Genomic DNA, 22381 nt, shown 5'->3' on the forward strand with positions numbered 1-22381 from the left:
AGAATTTTGTGTGCCCTTTTGAACAGCCGCCCACTAATTTTTCCCCCCCCCCCCCCCCCCGCCCCCCCCCGCCGGGTGGGGGGTGGGGCCCCCCCCCCCCCCCCCCCCCCCCCGCCGCCCCTGTTCATCAACACTGCTTGGTCCACAAGACAGCTGTGAGGACTAGAAGAGTCATTACAAGCATAGCATTTAGAGCCACTGTCTGGGCACTGCTCATGTTTTTGCTGTTATTATATGATTATCTCCTCTCTAAAATGAAGGAGTTGGACCAGACTGAGAAGGTATGAACCATAGAAACCTTTCTCCAACCAAAATTAGGTGTAGACACCCAATATACAAAAAACAGATGGAAGTAGGAGCTACTCTGGTTGAGGGTTGGGAGGGCCTGGGACCCCTCTGTCTTGGAACCCCACACATCTATCTCCTTGTCTCCAACAAAACTCCATGGAACCCCTAGGGTTCCACAGAGCATAGTTTGAAAACCATAGGACCTGATTTCATAAAGCCCTGCTTGTTTTATGCTTTTCTATTTTCCTCTTCCTATAGAACAAGCTAGTTAACATAACCAAAGACACTTCTGGCCTCTAGGCTGGAGGAATGTTAGTCTACCTCTCTGGTTATGGCAGTTGTGGGTCCAGAGCTTGGCTATCTTTGGGGATCCAAGTAAGAGGTAGTCAGGCCTCCTAGCCAAAAACAAGTTGCTTCGACACCAGAATTCTCTTCCTGCTTCTTGCCACGGAGCTGCCTGTGGCTTTACCACTTGGCGACCTCTTCCCTTGCTCCCTTTTTGCCCCTCTAGGAAAGCAGAGTAGACAGATAAAATCATGTGTGAAGTTTCCATGCAGTCCACAAAATAATTTTAAGCATCTACTAGATACAAGGAGTGTCATTAGACAAGAAGGGTCAACAATGAATAAGACTCAAAGACTCAAGCTCTGCTTCAAGAAGTCATGGCCTTGTGGACTAGTGGGATAATTAATAAGTAAAATATGATACAGAAAGGCCAGGACAGTCCCAGAGACATAAACAGAGTGGTTAATGGGATAAGGGCCCAGTGTGACCAACTCTCTGTTGGTCAAAGAAGGAAGAGGAGATGGGCAGGTGAAGGAAGGGGGAGTGGTACCCCAGGCAGAAGGACACCGTGGGGAGAGCATGGCCTGTTCACAACTGAAACAGCAAACACATGTGGAGACAGTGGGCCTGGACATCGTAAAGGGCTCAGCCCACAGGGCAAGGCATTTGGGTTTTACCCTCTGGAAGATGGGAACCATGCTGGGTTTTAAACAGGAAGAAGCTCTGATAACGTTGCCTTTGTTTCTTGGGGATGGAGTGTAGAAACAGGATTGCTAACTGTGTGGGGACCCACTGCACTGGACAGTAGCCTAGAACCTTCCTCTTCTGGGGTGGGTCCATGTTGGTCCTTGACAGTGAGATCCTGGAGTCAATTGGAGTTAAAACTCTATTTCTTTCTCGACACTAAATGCATGGGCTTTCTGGATGAACCCCTCTACTCCAGACCTCATTGTTCCCCAGCTCAACAAAAGAGGGCACCATCCTATGGATTTGGAGGACATGTGTGGATTAGGCCCTTGGGGACCAAGGTTTTCACCTACCTGAGTGAGGGGGAGGAGGCCACAGAATCTGGGCATCCTGAGAACTTGGAGCAGAAAGGGACAGATTTGTATCGGATCTGCTCTTCCTGAGTGTTGGAAGGTGGTTTCTCTCTTACTATTAAAAAATATTTTGCTAGACCCAGGAGTCTTAGGCCCTCTGCTTTGGGTTCACCGACGTTCTGTGATTTGTGCCTTTTTCTCCTCTGTGGGCAGGTGCCTGTCCTGCGTGGAGAGCCCATACCGATGTCACTGGTGCAAATACCGGCACGTCTGTACCCATGACCCCAAGTCTTGCTCCTTCCAGGAAGGCCGAGTGAAGCTGCCCGAGGTAGGTCCTGGCACCTAGAGCCATGAGTGTTGCTGGCCATGAGCATGGGCCACACGAGGCAAGCCTGCCCTTAAGAAGAGAAAACAAAGGCAAATCCCACAGCACCTGCCTCCACCCAACCCTGACTCTTAAGGGACCATTTCATGAAAGAAGTGAACATGCATAGCTCTGACCCTGGGGCTAGTGGGCTCTGGGTCAGTCCTGGAGGGTCAGCTACAGGCAAAAGTGCATTCCAGGTCACTCTAGCCATGAAGACCCTCCACATGCCAGGTGAGTTCTAGAACAATTCCAGAGAGATGGGCGTGTGTGTGTGTGTGTGTGTGTGTGTGTGTGTGTGTGTGATAGAAATAATTATAAGTACACAGCGAGATTATACATAGACTCCTTGGCTGTCCCTCAGAGCATTGTCCACAGAGCATATCTGATATCAAATTGGACAATTTGAGTAACAGGGAGAGAGAAATAAGAAAGAAAGGTCAACTTATCAACCAGAGTGGTGGTTCTCCAAGTGTGGTTCCCAGATCAGTGGCATCAGCATCACCTGTGAACATGTTAGAAACTCAAAGTTTACCACTCCCCCTCCCGAAGACCAACTGGATGAGAAGCTCTGGGGGTTGGCTTGGTGCTTGGTTTCTATGGTGCAGTCAGTCCCATTTGGGAATCACTAGAGTTGGCTTCATGGTTAAGAAGCTGTGTTTTTATTCTCTCCCAATCTTTATTCTTATCCTTTTTTTGGTGGTGGTGGTTGTTTTGTTTTGTTTTTTGTTTCTTGAGAGAGAGAGAGGGAAAGAGTGTGCGCATGGGGGGAGGGGCAGAGGGGGAGGTGGAGAGAGAGAATCTCAAGCAGACTCCACGTTGAGCACAGAGCCCAACAAGGGGCTCAATCTCACGACCCTGAGATCATGACCTGAGCCAAAACCAAGAGTCAGATGCTTAACAGACAGAGCCCCCCAGGCACCCCTATTCTTATCCTTGAACACTATTCATCAACATAATAGAAATACTCTATACCTACATTGCTGCCTTTCTTAGGATGTAAGTTTGTGGGCAAGGACCTCAAAGATAATTAGTATAAAAATACTTTGGAAAAGTCTGCTGTTGTTCAGCCATTATGGTGCCTATGTGACCCCATCCATCAGACCAGTAGGACTGAACAGAGTGGTTGCTTTAGAACATGGTTATTTAGACTAGAAAGGTATTTATCTATATACAGTATTGGTTAGACCCCACTGAATGCAGGGCCAGAACTGCCATCCTGGCCCATGCTCTCTCTGTCAACACTGGACTCAGTTTCCAACATCTTCACCCCCTTCCCCTGCCTTAGGTGTACCTTCCAGCCCCTTCCATACCCACACAGGTGCCATGACCATGTGGCACACCCCACAGCTACGAAAGCCAAGAATGGTGCTGGTGTAGGAAACACAAAATCTGTTTGGGGGACAGGAAGGGAACAGTGAGAACAGAAAGGCCCATCACAGTGCACTTGTCCCCTTCTCCCAGACTCCTACCTCCATGCGAACCCTAGTTTTGGCCAAACCTTTAATGGCAGGAGGGAAGCTGTCTTGTCCCTGAGGCTGAATGGGAAGGGTGATGTACTCCCCACTCCCAGCACCTGCTGCATGGGGCTCTGCCAGCCCACGGGGACAATGACTGAGCTCTGCTTGGCAATGAGAAAACTCGAGCTCCAAATCCCACCTTCCCAGGCTCGGATGGCTGAGCAAAATTTCTACAGGTAGAGGGTGGACAGGGCAATTGATTTTCGACGTAAAGGCAAGGAATGGTGAGGTGGTCATGGGGAGAGGATGATCCGACTGAGTGGGAGGACATGAGGAGCAAACAAGAAAGAAACAAGAGAGAAACAAAGAGAAGGAAGAAGAGGCCATGGAAGTCTCCAGACGTAAAGCCCTCTCCTTCTAGGATGAGGTCTGTCTGGCTAGAAATGGCTGCTCTGGATCATAATCGAGAAAAGAGACCCAGACTTAGATGGTCCCTTTAGGGGGAAAAGGAAGAAAGAGATTACATGTCGGCTTTAAAAAGGAATGTGAAGCTAACATGTAGGTGTCGATCCTGTTCCTCTTTAAGACAAAACGGATCTAAAGCTAGTAGGACAGACATGGGTTTGACAGCAAGGGGCACAAGACCCTGATAAAAGGCTGTCCAGTCTCCTTAACCCTGAGCCTTTACCTTGGGGCATGTGGTCAGGAGAGGAAGGTCTGCTTCACCCCCCCACCCCCCAGGACCAGGGGCCAAGGGCCCAGGAAGAAACCTCTTACTTTGTTCGGGAACCTGTAAGTTACTTGATGGGAGCAGAGACAGAGAGGTTTTGAGCCTCTCTCCAGCTTTCCAGACTGGTGTGTCTGGCACAGGTTTCATGTGTGGAGAGGCCCAAGGATAAACTAGATGAAAGCAGAAACAATTGAGCTATCTGGTGGATTTCAAAGGCCCCTAATCATTTAATTACCTTGAAGGAGCTTTTCAAGTTTCTGCTTTTTCTTTCTTGTTTGCTCCTCTTGTCCCAAGTTTCTTTCTTTTAAATACATAAAAGAAGCTTGCATCTGCCACTCAGAAGGAGGAAGAAAGAACTAGGAGAGAATAAAACAAGAGCCCACCATGTTTCCCAGTGCAGTTCAGGGATCCCTGTAGAAGGTCGATGTCCTAGAGAGCCCTGGTGGCCAGCCAGGCACAACGCCCCACCTACGAAGGCTGCCGGTGAGGGACAGCCCCTCCCAGGGTCTGATGCCGGGGCTCCCAAGAAAGGAAGAGGCCTGGAGGAACGTGGCCAATGGAAGGTGGTGATGAACTAACCTACCAGGGCCACACTCAGACACTTTACATTTCACCCGAGCTGCGTTATGGTGAGCCTCGCAGGCCATTACAGCAAGAGGCTCCCAGGGAACTTGGAATCACCATGCTTCCCTCATTGCATCACTGAATTGAAGTCACCTTTGCTCCTCTTTTTCCTGGATGTTTATTTATTCTAAGAAAAGGAAGCTCTGAGGTTGTGTTTCTGGTCCAAGTTTGGAGGCTGCCTTCTACCCAGCTCAATACTGGGGCCATTTTGAGTATAGTATAGAGGAGAATCCAGAGTTGACCACTTCATGATGATCATTGTAGTGGCATTTTCCTGGGGAATGTACCAAAGGGAAAAGAAGCAATAAATATTTGTGGACTCTTGACTGATCCAGCCATTTGGGGTCATGGAAGGAGGTCATTGTGCTCAGAGCTTAAAAAGAAAGCCCCTGGCTGCTAATGGAAATAAGGTGACTTTTTTTTCATGTTGTTATTTTGTTTTCTATATTTTTTGTTTCTGGGAAGAGAGAGTAGCAGGAATAAGGCGTAAACAAATAAAATTAGACATTTGAAAGGTGATTTTATAGAAGACCCCGGACAGAAGCGTTCCCTCCCCCTGCCAGGGGAAGAGCTTATTCACAGCATGGTACCCAAAGCTTTGCTATGGGTCACCTTTTGTCCTGCATTACCCAGTTCCTGAGCACTTCCCATACACAGGGCATTGCGAGAGGTTCCAAGGTGCATAAGACATCTGTAGTCTGCATTTGGAGTTGAGTAAAATGGGACCGTTGGTCTACATGATCTCTAAAGTTCTTTAATTGTAAGTGGAAAGAAGCTGGACAGCACCAAGGAGCGGTCCATGCCCAAGAAGTGGTCTCAGAGGATGAGTGCTCAAGTCCAGGCTATGGTCTCCCTGTCCCATCTACCAGGGTGACTGCCACTTGGCCTCAGGGCCTGTGGCTCCCCTGGACATCCAGGCCCAGACCAATCCCCATAGGTGAAAGAGGGAGCCAGGCCCAGAGATTCTTCTGGAAGTCCCCAGGCTTTCATTTCCTTTCAACATCTGAGTGTGGGGACGCGGACAGGGTCCTTTTGTCAGTCAAGAGGGAGACTGCCAGGTGGCTCTTCTTTGCCCCAGCGCCATCTTGTATCCCTAGGAAGGCTTTCATCCCTGCGTCTTCCATTTCAACACTGGCTTTGTTGACTATCACCAGGGATGTTGAATTACATCTTCCTCCCTCCCCCTGAACAAAGAGTACATTCAGGTGAAGTTATTAGTCTGGAACAGAGAACTGGTCGATCAATGTTGTTATTATATTAATGGCAAGTATTCTAGCATAATTACAACTCTTAGAAATAGAATGCCCAATAAACGTATGTTGTTTATAGTAACTATATTCCAGTTACAAGGAATGATTTTGTTTCAACTAATGATGGCATTGCGATCACAAGGCTGGGTCTTTAGATCAGCTGCCAGATCCTGGGTACCAAAAAGAAAAGAGAGAGGAAGGGGTGAGACTTGCTGCACTCAGCCCCATTCTTCCAGAGTCAGGAGAGACTCCTTGCTTCCCAATGGAACAGCCTTTCCCAGGGGCAGCTGTTAACAGGGAACCCAGGCGGGAAGGGCCTCCAGTCCCTGAGTGGCTTTGGAATCTCCAGGCTCAGGATGACCTGAGCCCCCATCAGGCCCACACACATAGTAACGGTGATCCATAGGGAACAAAGGCGCTTTTCCATGGAAAAGCAAATCCACTGACAAGAATTTATGCTCCATAGACTATTTTACTATTATCTCTCATCTAAACTGAAAAGCAAAGTCAGCTGCTAAAGCTGTTCCCTGGGCATCAGACCAGATGGGCTTTGCTAGGAAGGCCCACGGTGCACAGGCTCAGAGAGAAATCTCCTGCAGGCCCTCTCTTCTGGAAGTTCAAACAGCGTTTACTCCAGAGAGCATGTGTAAGATCAGAAGAGGCAAAATGAATTCTACCTGATTTCCAAAGCAGTGCTAGAAAGGTTCTTCTCACATTCCCTACCACCCCCACACCCCGAACATGCATCTGTAGACAACATGGGCATGATAACATCTGCCAGCCCCCATTGTCAGTCCTCTCCTGGAACGAAGAGCTGGTGGGGGCTGGGGGGTAGCTCCTGGACTGAAGTAAGCCCCATGTCCTGAGACAGGGCAGGCCAAGGGCATTTACCCACCCCCCCACCACCACCACTGGACTCTGGAGGGAAATCGGGTCAGCTACCTTGTCAGTGATTCTGACAAGAAGAGCCCTTCCTGGGGCCCAACCCAAGGGAACCAAACCACCCTCGCCATGCCCTTCACCCTCCTTTGAGAAAACAAAGCCAACCCCAGCTAAAGAACTTGCTTCCAACCCACAAGCCGCCCCCACTCCAGGTACTCCATTCCTGGGCTGCCTTGTCTCCAGACAACTGCACTTTCCATCAATCTCGTCTGCCCCACCCTCCCCCCCTTGAGGTTATGGGTATTTCCTTTCTGTATTATTACTTTGCTCTCTCCATAAACCAGCCCATCGTAGATCACACTAATGGCATTATAAACTTGGGGAACAGCAAGAAAATATATGGTGTGTTACATTTTTGTATTGGGCACCATGGGTCTGAGAAGGTGAGTGTAAATTGGGAGGGGGTTGGTTAGGGCTAGGGCTGGCTTCTTTGGAATTGATGGGGGCCGGGGTGACATTGGTGGAGAGCCATACCCTGCAGATCACTTATTCCTTAGCTGCCCCTAGGTGCCGCCCGTGCCCCGCACTCCCCCAGAGCTTCCCAGTTCCCCCATCTTGCTGTAACAACCTGGAGAATTAGAGCCCTCATCTTGTACACGCACCGGGGCTGTAAATCCCCAGGCCTACCACCGCCCCTCCCCAGGCAGCACCAGCCCTAAGGGCAGTGTTTTCTCTCTCAGCTCCACAGCATCCTTCATGTCCTTGTTCAGTTATTTAAATATGCAATGAAACCTCTGTGCAAAGCAGCTACTGACATGCGGGACACAGTGGATGGAAAGGCCTCTTTTTGCTCTCACACTTGGGCTTGATGTTCCTGCTCCCTCCAATTAGCGGTGCTATCTTTACTTCTGTGTGCATTTCGGTGAAAACCAAAAATGTGCACGGGCCTGGACAGTTGACCGGGAGCCCCCTGGACCCACCGCCTGAAAGCCAAGACGTCCAAGATTTCCTTGCACCTCAAACCACTGTTACGCTCAACCCGCAGTTCTTACCACGGCAGAGTGTAGCCACAGGCAAAACAGCCTCCGAGGGAATCTGGTTCTGAATGTATGCATTCATTTGTCTCCACATGATCTTGTTAAATGCAGGTGCTTTCCACCTCCAAGAGCTGGCCCTCTCTCTTACAGTAGCTCAGAGAAATCTCTTCCTTGAAAGAGAGAAGAGTGTTACGTTTCTGAGGAATTCTGTATGGGGGCTAGATCATCATCTGGGGATGAAAGTCAGGAAGATGATCAGGTGAAAAGATTTTGTTCATCATTGTGGGAACTGAATGAGGTGACCGGTGTCCTTATACATTTTATACAATTATACATATTGGGCTGTGAAACAAGATAGCAAATGGGAAAGCACGGGGGAGGTAATGGAGGTGGTAGGATGTGCGCTGGATGGAATCCCTGAAGCCCTCGTGCCGTGTTAACTAGAATCATGACAGCACCACTCACTGCCTACCAGAACCATACCGCCTGTAAGACTGTACTAGGTTCCAATGTGCCAGTTATTAAAATATTAAAATACTTCCCTACTGGGAGGTAAATGGCCCCTTCCAGAAGGCCCCTCCAGTGTTCATGCAGCTGATCCACCTTTGAATACTATACCCAGAGCTAGTTGAGCAGACACGGTTATCCCATTCTAGAGATGGGAAAACTGAGCTTTAGAAAGGCTATATAATGGTGTGTCCCAGGTCGTCTATTGGGTTAATAATAGAACTAGGACCATAAAATTCATGGAATCCAAACCAGCCTCTTCATTCTGTGGCCAAGGAGACCCAGACGGTTTGGGAGACTTGCCCAAAGCCACGTGGTTGGCTGGCAGAAGTCCCGTTTCAGAGCACAGAGAACATGCTGCTTCAGGATGTCACCTTCCAGAAGAGGGGACTGCTGTTAGAAGAGCAGTGGACAGATCCGGGGCCTCTGTCCCTGTCCCCCTGTGTTTGGGGCACTTGGAGCTGTTAAAATCGTCAGGTTCTGCAGCCTAGAGGGGGTGGGAAAAGCTGGACAGTGGGAGCTGATGGGGTGTTTGTGAAAAGCGCACAGAGGCGGGAGCAGGGGAGACGGGTCCTTTGGAAGCGATGTAGGAAAGGGGAGTAGATGAGGGATAAGGCGCGGCCTGAACCCGGCAGCGGGAGATGAGGAGGAGACAAACATCTATTGAATGCTTGTTCTGTCTGTGTCAGACGCTTTATATGTGGTAGTTCATGGGGATACCCTCCCCCCAAAAGCCCTTTGGAGGAGGAGTTTTTAATCCCCACTAAGCATTAAGCCAAGCAACGATTAGAGCCCTTTCAAGGCTCTGAAATGAGCAGGAGGAAGATAGGCTTGCGTTCAGAGTCTAGTGACTCCCCAACCAGTTTAGTGAAGGACTCTCAGAGGTGATTGTCTGAGCCCTAGGCCTTGGTGGAGGTGCTTGGGACCCAAGTCAGAGAGAAACAGGGGGGTTTCTCTGCAACTTCCCAGGAGCCTTAGCCGCAGAGGTGGTTTTACACCTGGAATCTCCGTGTGACGCAGGTCAGGGTCTGAGGAGCTGGGGTGGGAGGAGGGGGCAGTGTGGTGGCCATGGTCCCTTCATGCCTTGCTGCCTAGGGAAAAATTGCCATTTTACATTTCAATTAGGAGGGACACTGGGGTCAATCGTCAGTGCCACCAGAGGAAAATGGGCCCAGCCCAGCCCTGGGCCTCTCCAATTATTATTAATGAACTTACTCTCAGACCTGCCAACCTTTTTATATGCAAACTAGGTCTTTATGGGGCCACTGGCAATCAGGACTCATTAAAGAACGCGCGCCAAGCCTCAGTGAGAATCTTACAGGGGAAGAGAGGCTTACGCGTCTGCCCACATCCTGGACTAGAAGCAGCCCAGCCCCAGGCAAGGTCCCAGCCCTCACAGGAGGCTACAGCAGCTCTGAAGTCCCTCTGGGCGCGGGGAGATCCTTCCAGACCCACCGCTTCCTCCTGATGTGGTCCCGGCCCACCAGGAGGAACTTGCCTCCTTCATTAAGGGGAGGGAAGACGGTGGGCTGGCGGTCAGCTTCTTCAGCTGCCAACACGTCTGCTGATACTGAGCCATGATGTTTCCGCTCCCTGCCTCAATTTCTCCTTTGCAAAGTAGAAGGGATCCATTAGGTTGGTCCAGAGGGCTACCAGATTCCAGACACTTCCTGAGCGTTGTTCATGGACAGTAGTAACATTTTGCTCTAGGAGATGGGAGCGAGAGATCCAGAACTCCTCTTACTCCAAATGCAACCACAGACCCAGCTCCCCAATGATGCCGATGTGGATGGAGCAGGAGCGGAGGTCAGGCTTGTGCATGCTTTAGGGAGAGGAGAGCTGCCCAGGGTCTCAGGAAAAGAGAAGAGGGCAGTCAGCACCCTCTGGCTTGAGACTCCCTGCTTTTCATAGATCTCTCTTGATTCTCCAACATCACACACCTCCTGCTCCAGTCCTGTGCATCCTCCTATTCACTAAATCATTCTTGTCTTCTCTGTGTCCTGCATTCTCATCTTGCTGGAGCGGGGGGCTGCTGAGGTGGCAGCCAAGGCAGGAGCATAGGATGGAGCTGCTAAAACTCTCTCCATATGGGACCTGAGTCCCTGGAGACCCATGCGCTTTGGAGTCTCAGGACCACGTGCCAGGCTCAGCACTCTGCCCCTTCTCCCCTCCTGCTGCTCTTCTGTGTTTTCATTTATTTTTAATTGTAGAAAAATACACACATAAAACTTACCGTCTTTACCAGTTTTAAGTGCAGATCCGTGGCATTAAGTACATTCATACTGTTGTGCAACCATCACCACCATCCATCTCCAGAACTTTGTCGTCTCCCCCAACCAAAACCCTGTCCCCGTGAAAGACTAACTCCCCATTTCCCCTCCCCCAGCAACCACCGTTCTGTCTCTATAAAGTTGATTATTCTAGGTGCTTCATATGAGTGGAATCATGTGATCGTTGTCCTTTTGTGCCTGGCTTATTCCACTTAGTATAATGTTTTCAATATTCAGACACACTGTAATGTGTGTTAAGATTTCCCTCCTTTTAAGATGGAATCATATTCCATTTTCAGTATGTATCACGTGTTGTTCATCCATTCATCCACTAATGGACACTTGGGTGGCTTCCACCTTTTGGTGTGGTGAATAATGTTGCTATGAACATGAGCGAACGAGTTCTAGTCTCCGCTTTCAATTTCTTGGGGTATATATCCCGAAGTGAGATTGCTGGGTCTGCCAGACCTCGGCTAGCTGCCTTGCAGAATAAAGGTACGGGCAGCCTGAAGGAGAGAGGGGGTTAGTTTGATGGGCCTGGAGCGCTCGCTCCCCTGTAGTAAGCCTCCAGGGTAATGAGGAAGGACAGAGGCGAGACCACCCCAAATCACGGAACCAGGACTGGGAAGAGCTGAATGGATCCTTGGATCCCATCGGATTGACGGATAAGGAAGTTGGGTCTCCAAGTAGGGGTGTGATGTGCTCAGGTTCCATAGCTTGTCAGAAGCTCAGCAGGCACTAGAATGCGGGTCTTCGCCCTCCCAACTTTCAATGACAGAAGGGGCTCGTGCTTGCCTTCAGACCCAGGAGGGACAGCTGTCAGCTGCCTGATTGCCTGAGACCCCTCCAGTCAGCCGTTCCCCGGCAGCTGCTTTCTGTCTTACTCGGCTGGGCAGGAAGGCTGGGGTTACACACCAGCAGCCTCTGCTGAGAGCAGCAACCTTAGAAGATGGGTGTACCAGGCTTTTGATGGCCAGCCTGCCCGGAAACCACCTGGCTCAGCATGACCCAAACAGTGTCATAACAGGAGTCGTCTAGGGGATGCTGGGACCTGCCTGACATGGGGGGTCCAGGCCCTACATGTGTCTGCAGAAGGCCTCGCTCCTGCCCATGCCCATCGGGCCTGGCATTACTGACTCTCTTCCACCCAGGTCCTCAGAATCCAGCTACATGCCACCTGCCACCTCTGGACAGAAGACAGAGCACCCACACTCTGTATTTGACCCCATTTTTCCCCCAGCCCTCCCGGAACAGAGCTGACTACCTCAGGGAAAAAGGACCCAATCATTTCCTCCATCCCCCAAGGCTCTCTGGGCCCCACTTAGCCTGAGGGATGAGTGTGCTCATTGCTAGCATCCAAGAGGTGCTCCATGTGTATCTGCTCTGAGGGGCATTTCCATGGGGTCAGGTGCCACAGAGGGCAGTCAGAAGCTTCTCGATTTTAAAAGGTCTCTGGAGCTCATTCCAGAACATTCCTCATTGCCCAACTCAGCCACGTATGGAAGACCCTCCCGGGCCCTCCTGCAGTGGTCCAGACCCACTTTCAAGAGCTGGGGCCCAGGGCTCACTGCAGAGCTGCTCTTGTTGGTCTCTCTGTCCCAACTCTTGGCAGCCTAGCACAGGGGTCATCAGCCCCAAGGTGGGACATGGGACACTTAGCAGCAGAGTCTGTCTCTGCTACGGTGGGAGGGGGGCTGGGAAGAGGCAACCAAGAGTGTCAGAGTCTGGAGGGCATTAAAATGGAACCCGCAGAGGGTGGGCAGTGAGAAGTGGCCCCCAAATGGTGACTGTGGGATCTGGGATTTCTTGGACCCGTTCTCTCCCACATAGAGGCTGGGGATAGGGGGATGGACAGCAGTGTCTAGAACCTTCTGTGACTGTGTCCGCGGGAATGTGGGGCAGGGCAGACCTCTGGGCTGTGTCTGGAGAAGCTTCAGCTTCCCGCTCCCCAGCCCGAGCTGTACTGTTTCTTCCAGGACTGCCCCCAGCTGCTGCGAGTGGACAAGATCCTGGTGCCCGTGGAGGTGATCAAGCCCATCACTCTGAAGGCCAAGAACCTCCCCCAGCCGCAGTCCGGGCAGCGTGGGTACGAATGCATTCTCAGCATCCAGGGCACGGAGCAGAGGGTGCCCGCCCTGCGCTTCAACAGCTCCAGTGTGCAGTGCCAGAACACCTCTGTGAGTGCCCCCCGCCTCCACCCCTTCCTCGTTCCTCTCTAGAGCCAAGTCAGCTCAGCTCTGAGGGATTTCCCCAAACAGGCACAGAACAGTCTAGCCCCCTGCCGAACTGCTCCCTCCAGCCCTGCTTTCCTGGCGCAGCCTCGGATGCTCGTCCCAGCAGAGTGCTGGGCTCTGAGGTCACCAAATGTCTGCCCAAGGGCAGGGGCTGCAGTGGCAGGGGCTTGGAGACCTGCCATGGGGCTGCTGAGCACCGTTTGTGGGCAGAAGTATTTGCAGGGTGTGCTGGGCTCCAGGAACATCCATGTCTATCCTCGCTGAGATGAGCTCTGGAGTCCCTGGGCCCTGCCTTCCTTCCAGGGCTGACCTGAGTGCCTCGTTTGAGGCCCCAAAGGCCCACTGCTGCCTTTGGACCTGCACAGAGACCGTCTCCAGCACAGAGGCTTCCGAGACAGACCAGACCCCTGCAAAGGGAGTGGTGGAACAGGATGGAGCTAGCCAGAAGGGTGCTGCTCAGATCAGCACACACCTGCCCAATGTTTAGAAAATCCACATTAGGTCCACGCCCGACCACCGATGGGCCAGCGGCCCCCCCGACCCCCTGCCCCCCCACTGCCGATGGCTATCGCCTGATTCCTGGGTACCACACCACGTGCCCCAGCTATGCATCACCTTTCCCATCTGGCTGCCCCTCTCCCGACCGTGTGGTCTTCCCAGCCACTACTCTGCTCTCTCTCATTCTCTTTCTGGCCTACTCCTCTGTACCCCGATGCTCAAAGACAAACATTAGGCTTTTAGACTCATAACATTTTCAAGCTGTAGGAAACCTTAATATGCTTCCTCACTGTACAAATGAGGAGCTGGATGCCCAGAAGCAGGGGCAGGTCTAGGTTTGTGGGGCTGGGACCTATATGATTTGGGAGATCTTCTTTTAAGAATAAAATGTAATAAAGACAAAATTAAATATATAGGCAGGCCTGAGAAGGGGCCGAAGCTCCATGCACCTCAGGGTCAGAATAAAGTGACATGTCTAAGCTCACCCAGCTAGTGGGGGGGCGGGGCTGGATCTGGATTCAGGGTGTCCTCCTATGTCACCCTGCCTCGCATTCATCCTTCCTGCTAGGTACTCATATAGGGTGACTGTATTTGGGCATGTGCTATAGGACCAGGAGAGTCCCGGACAAAGCAGTTCATGGGCACCGCACTCTCCCTGCAGGAAAAAATCTAGGGGTAAATGGAGCTCAGAGAGGCCCACATGCTTGCCCAAGGTCCCTCAGTATCGCAGGGACCAAACGGACAATTGATGGCTCAACCTCGGAAACCCCAGATGTGTCCCCACAGCTCCCTCCTGTCCTGGTGGCCAGGCTGTTTGGCAGATTTCTGCAGCATTCCAGGTTAAACCTGCAAGCAAATGGGCTATTAAACACCTCCTGTTTTCTCATAAATCCTGAGGCCAACCAGACCAGCCCCAAGGGTTTGGCTCAAGTGCTTCTCCCCCAAATAAGTAAGTGAGTTCCTGTGGGAAGAAAAAGCCTGAGCCCCACATGTGAGTCAGTGGAGGACAGATAGGGGTGTAGGCCCCAGAGAGAAGTCTGTTTTGTCAGAGACGCTGTCCCAGGGAATCTGCTCCCAGAGGTGTCAGGAAGAAGGACAGTCTGTGGCCTCTGATGATTGAACCCTTGTTTCCCCAGACACTACAAGATGGGGCCTCACAGGCCCCGGGCTTCCTCTGGCTCAGTTAAATAGACGAGGGCGCCCCATGTAGCAGCCTGAGTTCATCCTATAAACTCCTTGGTCAGAACTCAGTGCCTTGGGACCCACTGTTCTCAGCACTCCCGAGCAAGGCCGGACTCTGTGAATGAGCCCACTGGGGGTCAAATTGTCCTGACTGGGGGGGCGGGGCGGGGGAGTCAGGGCCTCCTGGGGACAAAGGCACAAAATGGAGCCCTGACAGGTGGGTGGGTCCCCACATCCGGGGTACTCTGTGGGGTACCTGTGCCAGCATCTGAGGCCCCCCACCCACCAGGGGCCGGTTCACAGGACCTGAGGTCGCTGCTCCCAAAGCAGCTCAGCCTTCTTTATTTCAATACCCTCGTGAGGAAAGTGATGGGAAAGTTTTTTCTGTACCATTTTAAGGTCTTAGAAATGAAGGCGACAGGAGGTATACCCCACAAAGGGTAGATTCCAAGAAAAGTCCACTCTATCTACCAGGACCCTCTGGAATCATACAGTCCAGGAGGGCTCAGCTCTGATGTTTCCCAGGAGCCTCTCTTTGCAAGGATCCCAGTTGAAATGCTGGTCTGGGCCAGGATGCCACTGGTGGTCAAGTGACTTCCTTAAAAAACTTTGGGGTCATAATCAGGGGCAAGCCTCCTTTGCCATAGTTATAGTACCACAGTTACAGAGGACAACATAGTATCAGGGCGGGAATAGACCTGAGAGTGTCTATACTTGATCCTGTGACAGAGGGGATCTCTGAAGCCCAGAGAGGGCATATAACCAGCCCCAGGTCACACAGCAAGTAAGTAGCCAGTTCAGAACTTGAATCCAGCTTCATAACATACCCCCCATCAAAGGTTGGGCAAAAAATAGCAACTAAGCACTTTATACCCAGCCTGAGTGCAATCCCTGGGAACCAGGTCTGATGTGCCTCAGAGAGGACTGTGGGAGGAGTCATGTTGTTTCACTTCCTCAATCCCTGAACTTTCTGGAATTGGGTGGTGGGGTGGGGAAATCCAACAGAAACCCCGAGTTTGTGATGGTAGAGGAAGGTGGGTGACAAAGAGGTCTCAGAGGAGAGCAGAGAAGGAAAAGAGACACAGGAAAACTCCTCGTGGGTGTGACACCGGGCTGGGTGGGCAGACAGGCCACCTCCAGCCCACATTTCGGGGACAGGCCCCGGGGCCATCACCAGAGCAGTGGGGGAGGAGGGGCTGTGGGAGGAAAACAGGGCAGCTCACAGGCAACAGTTGGAGGGAGGAGCAACTGTGGGGATTCTTGGCCTCCTTTAGACCAAGGCTCCAGGAGAATGACAAGTGCTGCTAATAATAGTGCCCGGGACCCGCCCCCCAGTCACCGGCAATCAGGTGAGCAAGTGGGCGGCAGGGGGCAGCCGGCTCCAGCCGGGCTCCCACCGACCCACAGTAGCCGCCCATCTTTTCCTGGTGTCCCAATTTACCACGTGCAAAACAAGGATGGAGAGACCGGCGGGGAGGTAACTTGGCCCCCTCCCTGCTTTCTTGGAACCCGGCCGGCAGTGGGTCTGCTGAGCCCTCAGGGGTCCTGGAGATGGACACGGAGCATACACAGCTTTCTTACGTTGTTCAGATCTGTCCGCCCCAATGGTAGCATTTTTCAGCACAATATCTCAGAGCTCAGAACAGGGAATGGTTCGAGGAAAGAATGTTCAAATTATATAGGTCTTGTCTTTGCTTTCCAAGGTAGAGGTTCACACTTTCCCAAGGTAATGAGCCACGTCAGCCCCGAGCCGGGCCGTGGCATGCCAGACCTTGATGAGACACTTAACCTCCTGGCCCCTGAGAGCCTGAAACACTCTCCCCTCAGCTCTGGATTTTGTGCAGATTAACTGCCCGCTGATTACAGAGAGCTATATGAATGCTAAGTGCAGCAGAGGTGGGGAGTCCTGGGGGATGGGAGCCAGTGGTCCAGGCTCCCCAGCTGTCGGCCCCCTCCCCCTGTGAAACACAGGTCAGGGGGAGAGAGCCTCCAGGAATGAGAGTGACCTCCCTAGAGATGAAGGGGGTGGTGGGGAGGACCCAGGGTTAATGACTTCTATAATATTTCATAGTCAAGATCCCTGGAATGGGCGATAAAAAGATAAAGCAATGCCGAGCACATTCTGGTCCTTGACGTCTTTTATTTTCAATTTTCCTCGAAAAGTGAATGTGTGTAAACACACACATGCACTCCAGAACACATAAGCATTCTCATATGCACACGTCTCCATATGTACCGAGTGTCTGGTGCATAAACACTCAATAAATGTCTGCTATTATTACTTCACATAAACATAAACACAGGAAACACCAACATATTTTTGGACAGCATCCCCAAATGTATACACAGAGACATAAAACACACAGTAATATTTGAGAGCTCATTCCATGTGACAGGCCCTGTGCTCGGAGGAATGATGGTTATCCCCACCCCCCGAAGAGTCCTGTTAGGTGTGCAATGTTTGTAATCCCCACTTGACAAATGGGGAAACCGAGACTTACGTTGTTGGCTCACACGCACACAGGTGGGCCCTGCAGAACCCCTTCACAGCAATGTGTGCGAGAATGCATGTGAACACACAGACCACACAGATTTGTGCTCTGAGCTCTTCTCTGGCAGCTGCATGTGAACTCGTTTGTGCACACGGACACACACATGCACACATGTGCAGAATTTCTTGCCTTGCCCTCTGGGGGACTTCAGCGCCTTCCTGAGAGAGGCCTGGAGGTTCTATAGAGCTTTGGCTGACGGGCCCCCGGTCACCACCTGCTGCTTCCACATTGAATCCTGACCAGACCCTGGCCTGAGAAGCAGGAGCCAGGCTGGGATCCTGACTTAGCCCCCCACCTCATTCCAGCATCCCTCCTAGAGTGGAGGCCAGAACAGCCTGAAGCCGGCCCTTAGCACCTTTCCTGCACTGGGGCCTTGGAAGAGGGAGCTAGATGGGAAGGAGAGGAAGTGGAGCTTGGCTGGAGGAGGGGATGGGAGGGAGAGCTGGAAAAGTGTTCTCTCCCTCTCCCCTTCCCTACCTCCTCTCCCACCCATCTCTTGCTCCCGCACACCCGTCCCGCACACCCGTCCCGCAGGGAGTGGAGATTCCCTAACTCCGTGCAACACCAGAGTCACTAGAGTTGTTTCTTTGAAATGCACCCCCATCTTCCAGTTCCAGCAGGTCTAGGCAGAGGCCCTGGGATCTGCATGTAGGCCCCCTAAATGATTCTGACGAGTGGGGCCCCCAGACCACCCTGAGACCCACCAGTCTAGAGAGGACGAGCTTTTGTGAGAAAGCTCAGGATGCCTTAGAGCGACCTAGTCTGACCCAGAGGCAGAGAACGAAGTCTCTGGGGAGTTGATTGCTGCAGTACATGGCAAAAGGTTTATGAGTCACCAGCTGAGTGAAGCGATCATCAAAGGCCCCACTGTTGTTTCTGCAGGGCTGGGAGCTTTGCTTGATTCTATTGGCCTGAGCCCAGACCTTGGCCCTGGCCCAGGTGTCACGGGTCACAAGGGAGATCCTATGAGAGGGTGCGTGGTACAGTGCAAACCACCATCACTGTGGGGAAAGCCCTGAACATGGCTCCCTGGCCTAGGCACATGTCTCCAGGGAGTTGGTGAAAAACTGGGGAGTGCTAGGGGAGAGCTGAAGAAGGCTGGGCGCCACCGCAGCGATGCGTATGCGTATACGCCAGCGTCATGGCGTACTCATGTTCATGCTGTAACTCAGGAATTTAGGGCAATTTCCAAGATTAGGATGACAAACATCCCCTCTAGGAATCTCTATGAGTCGGCTCCAGAGGGAGAGGCACCGGGACAGGCCAGAGACCCTCCCCAGGCTGTGCATTCCCGAGGTTCTGTAGCTGCCCTCCCCTTAGTGAGGTACCAGCAGCTGGTCAGCTCTGAGGAGGGACCATCCGCGGCCTCCATAACGTCCGTCACACGCCCCACACCCCAGCCCCTCCACAGTTCAGCTAAGTTAAAAGAGCCTTTGGCTCTGCAAACACCACTTCAAACCAGGTCTCCTGGACTGAACCCCTCTAGCAAATTGTGAGCCCTCAGCCCCTCCTTTACAGAAAACCTGTCTCATTCCTGTTCTTCCATCCACCCCCTGTGGAGGGCAGAATCTGGTGGAATAATGAGAAAATCACCAGGTACGGACTGGAAATGCTGCCCTGGGCAGGCCCAGAATTCCTGCCACCTACCCCCCTTCTCTGGAGATTGAGAAGTGTCTGCGATCAGAAGGCAGATATGGGGGGGGTTGGCACCTACCCCTCCTTCACCCCCCCCCCCCCCACCCCCAGCACACAGTCCCAAGGCAGAGACCCAGCTGGGTGGGGCACTGAAGCTGAGGAGAGCAGGGCATGGAAGCAGGACCCAGCGCGGGCCCTGTGCAGGCCTAGAGGCAGCTCCCCCATGGGCAGCCACAGAGCTGGGGCCTGGCCTCTTTGAGCCAGCGAAGGCCTTTGGAGTCTTGACCCAGATTCCCAGGTTTGGGGCCTAGGGTGTCCTCGGGATTACCCACCTCACCTGTAAGCCCTACCCAGCTCTCCTCTCTCCTCACCTCCCTCAGCTCAGCTCCTGAGGAGTGCAGCCCCTTCCTTTCTAGTGCCTGCACCCGCGACCCCTGCCTGGGAATTGATCAGCCCTCTCCAGGTCTTTGATAAAGCACCCACCTCCTCTGAACTTGTCCTAGAAATGAAAGTTCCTACATTGAATCAAGGGCCTTGGCGGGGGCCTAATGGCGGGGTTCCCCTGGACAGTGAGGGAGGACACTGGGAAAGCCCAGCTGGTGGGGGCCAACATCCATGGAAGGGGGACAAGTAGCTTGCTCTCATCTGCTCAGGGAATCTACTTTGCAAATGGGTGTCCCATCCAGGCCTCACCTGCCCCCTGCCTGCACCCCATTCCCTGAGCCACACCTCCCCAGGTGTGTACCCACACATGCACTCGACACACGTACAGTTATGGCAGGTCCTTAGCCCTGAGCACCCCTGGGAGCCCCAGGCTGAAGAGCCGGCTCTCTCTAGAAATCTCTGTGACCCAGCTTTTTTCGTTCCTACCCCCAACCTGCTGCAGTATTCGTATGAAGGGATGGAGATCAACAATCTGCCGGTGGAGCTGACCGTTGTGTGGAACGGGCATTTCAACATTGACAACCCAGCTCAGAACAAAGGTGAGGAAGTTGGGCCCCGGCAGGGAGGCAGGGCAGACGGCAGGAGCGGCGCTGCATTCCTGAATCACAGGGCACCTGTGATTCTATCCCTCCCTCCGGCTCTGAGCCTGCTCTCCTCGCCTCTCCACTGCTCTGAGACCTCCCAGGTGTGGGCCCACCGTGGGCAGTGGCTCTGGGGCCGACAGAGCCCTGCGGATGCTGGAGGGAGCCCCGATTCCCAGTCCAGCTTCGCGGCCCGGCCCCGAAGTTCTCTTCTGGTCTTCTCTGTGTCACAATGGCTGAAGGAACAAGGCCGCTTGTGGCTCATCCTCCGAGGCCGGGACGGCACTCCTGGTCCACAGTCCCATCCCCTCCTGCTCCCCCTCTCACCCCAAAGGACCTCTTGCCCTTCGTCCACAGTTCACCTGTATAAGTGCGGAGCCATGCGGGAGAGCTGCGGGCTGTGCCTCAAGGCGGACCTGGACTTCCAGTGCGGCTGGTGCCAGGGCCAGGGCCAGTGTACCCTGCGGCAGCACTGCCCTGTGCATGAGAGCCAGTGGCTGGAGCTGTCGGGCGCCAACAGCAGGTGCACCAACCCCCGCATCACAGAGGTAAGCCGGGGGCCTCGGGGCACTCTGGGTGGCCAAGCCAGACCCTGCCATGCGTTGCCGTGGTGACAGCCACCATGCTGATTACCAGGGCTGGCTGGGGGCATCCTTGTTTTCCTGCCTAGCATCCCCAGAAGCTGTGGGCTTGGTCCTTCCCTTATGAAGGAAGGTGGAAAACAGAGAGGCGCTCAACTGTCCTGTTGGAGTCTCCACTTGAGCTGTGTCAAACATGACTCCAAGTCCTGGCCACTGTCCCTTTGTCTCTAAGAGTCTGGGGGATGAGGCGGTTAAGCTCCATCAGGGACAGCCTCACCAAGCAGTCAGCCATGAGCAGAGGCTGCGTGGAGCTTCAGGGCGCAGAGCCCAGCCCTTGGGAGGTGGAGAGGGTGGAAATTGTGAGACCCCCCGGACTCATTCAAAGCAAGACCTAGGCGGGTAGATGGCAGAAATGGATTTGGAGCACCATTCAGGAGGGCCCAGTGGACACAGGCGGAGAGCAAAGACAAGTGAGGGGCAGGGCAGAGCTAAACATGCAGAGAACAGGGCTGGAATCCCAGTTCTGCCAGCTAATTGCTGGGTGTCCCAGGGCTAATTCATCACTACCTTCTTGCCTCAGCTTCCTCCCCTGTGCAGTGAGTCTAAAGTTCCATCTCACAGAGGAGTTACAAGGACTGTAGGAGAGAATCATGCAGAATGCTGGCTCCGTGCAGAGCCCCTGGGGATCTCACCAACCTCCTCATCCATCTTTGACACTGTTAAAGCTGTTCCCATCCATGTCTAGGCCAAGGGGATCACTGTTCCTGGGGTTTATTTAGGTCACTTGGTGTCTTCACCTCCCCACTCCCCACTCCCAGAAGAAAGACCCCCTCAGCTCCCCCCAACCGTGCTCCCCTGGTAAAACAAAGAAGAGGCGTGCGGGTCTCAACAGTGGGACCCTCTGTGTCTTCAGCACAGTGCTTTGCACATTGTAGGTACTCAACACCTCTTTGCCACGGAGGATGATGATTTTAATAACAAAGCAGAGAGGGGTAGAGACAAAAAGAGGAAAGGGAGCGTAGTCTCTTCTCCATACATAGTAAGGATAGACAGGTATGTGGCTCTGTGCAAAGTTTCACAACCACACACATACCCGATCATCTAAGAGTGGCAGTTATAATAAGAGGAAAATATGGGCGTGGTGCTTCAGTTTGCAAAATATTTTCATATCCCTTACTTTGTCCATCCTCACAGCAACACTGCCATATGGCTCCTAGGGCTGTCACCACACCATACCACAGACCAAATGGTTTCAGTGACAGAAATTCCTCGTCTCTCAGTTCCGGAGGCTGGGAGTGGAGACCCAGGTGTGGGTAGGGCCAGCCCTTCCGAGGGCTCTGCGGGAGGACCTGCTCCAGCTTCTCTCGTGGCCAGCAGCCCATCATCTTCTCCCTGAGTCCCCTCTCCTCGTCTTCCTGTGTGTCTCTGTCCAAATTCCCTCTTTATTTGAGGATGCCAGTCCTGTGGAATCAGAACCCACCCTAATGACCTCATTTTAACTTGATGACCTCTGTAAAGACCCTTTCTCCAAATACGGCCACGTTTGGAAGTACTGAGCATTAGGATTCCCAGAGAGGGATTTGGGGAGGACACAATTCAAGCTAGAATGCCTGCCAAAGCCAGGGTTAGCAGCCTCCTTTCCCAGATATAAAGAGCTATGCTCAGAGATGCTAATGTCCTCTCCCCAAAGCCTAAATCAAACAGGTCCTGAATCCCAGGTCTCTGGATTGCCCCTCTAGTGCTCTCTTTCACCATGGAGGCAAGACACCCATAGATGTACTCCCTCACCCCTCCACTCACAATTATGCACACACACCAGGGATGTGTACAAGCAGGTAGGGAGCTTGACCTATGTGAGCGCACAGCCTCCTTCAGCAAGGCGGCTCCTTGGCGGTGGCCCCTCTGTATGTGCCCCCCACTCCAGCCCCTTCATCCTC

General features: G+C 52.8%; 1 protein-coding gene across 1 annotated transcript in view; it reads left to right on the forward strand.

The window, feature by feature from the left end:
* The window catches only part of PLXNA4 (plexin A4), a 418730-nt gene that overhangs the window by 328165 nt on the left and 68184 nt on the right, over positions 1-22381 (forward strand). Inside the window, exons 9-12 of the mRNA XM_032401552.1 lie at positions 1827-1941; positions 12714-12914; positions 19725-19821; positions 20221-20411. Coding sequence (XP_032257443.1) covers positions 1827-1941; positions 12714-12914; positions 19725-19821; positions 20221-20411 — 604 coding nt within the window. The remainder of the gene's footprint in view (positions 1-1826; positions 1942-12713; positions 12915-19724; positions 19822-20220; positions 20412-22381) is intronic.

This window comes from Phoca vitulina, unplaced genomic scaffold (assembly GCF_004348235.1).
Source record: "Phoca vitulina isolate PV1807 unplaced genomic scaffold, GSC_HSeal_1.0 scaffold4, whole genome shotgun sequence".
Taxonomy (NCBI): domain Eukaryota; kingdom Metazoa; phylum Chordata; class Mammalia; order Carnivora; family Phocidae; genus Phoca; species Phoca vitulina.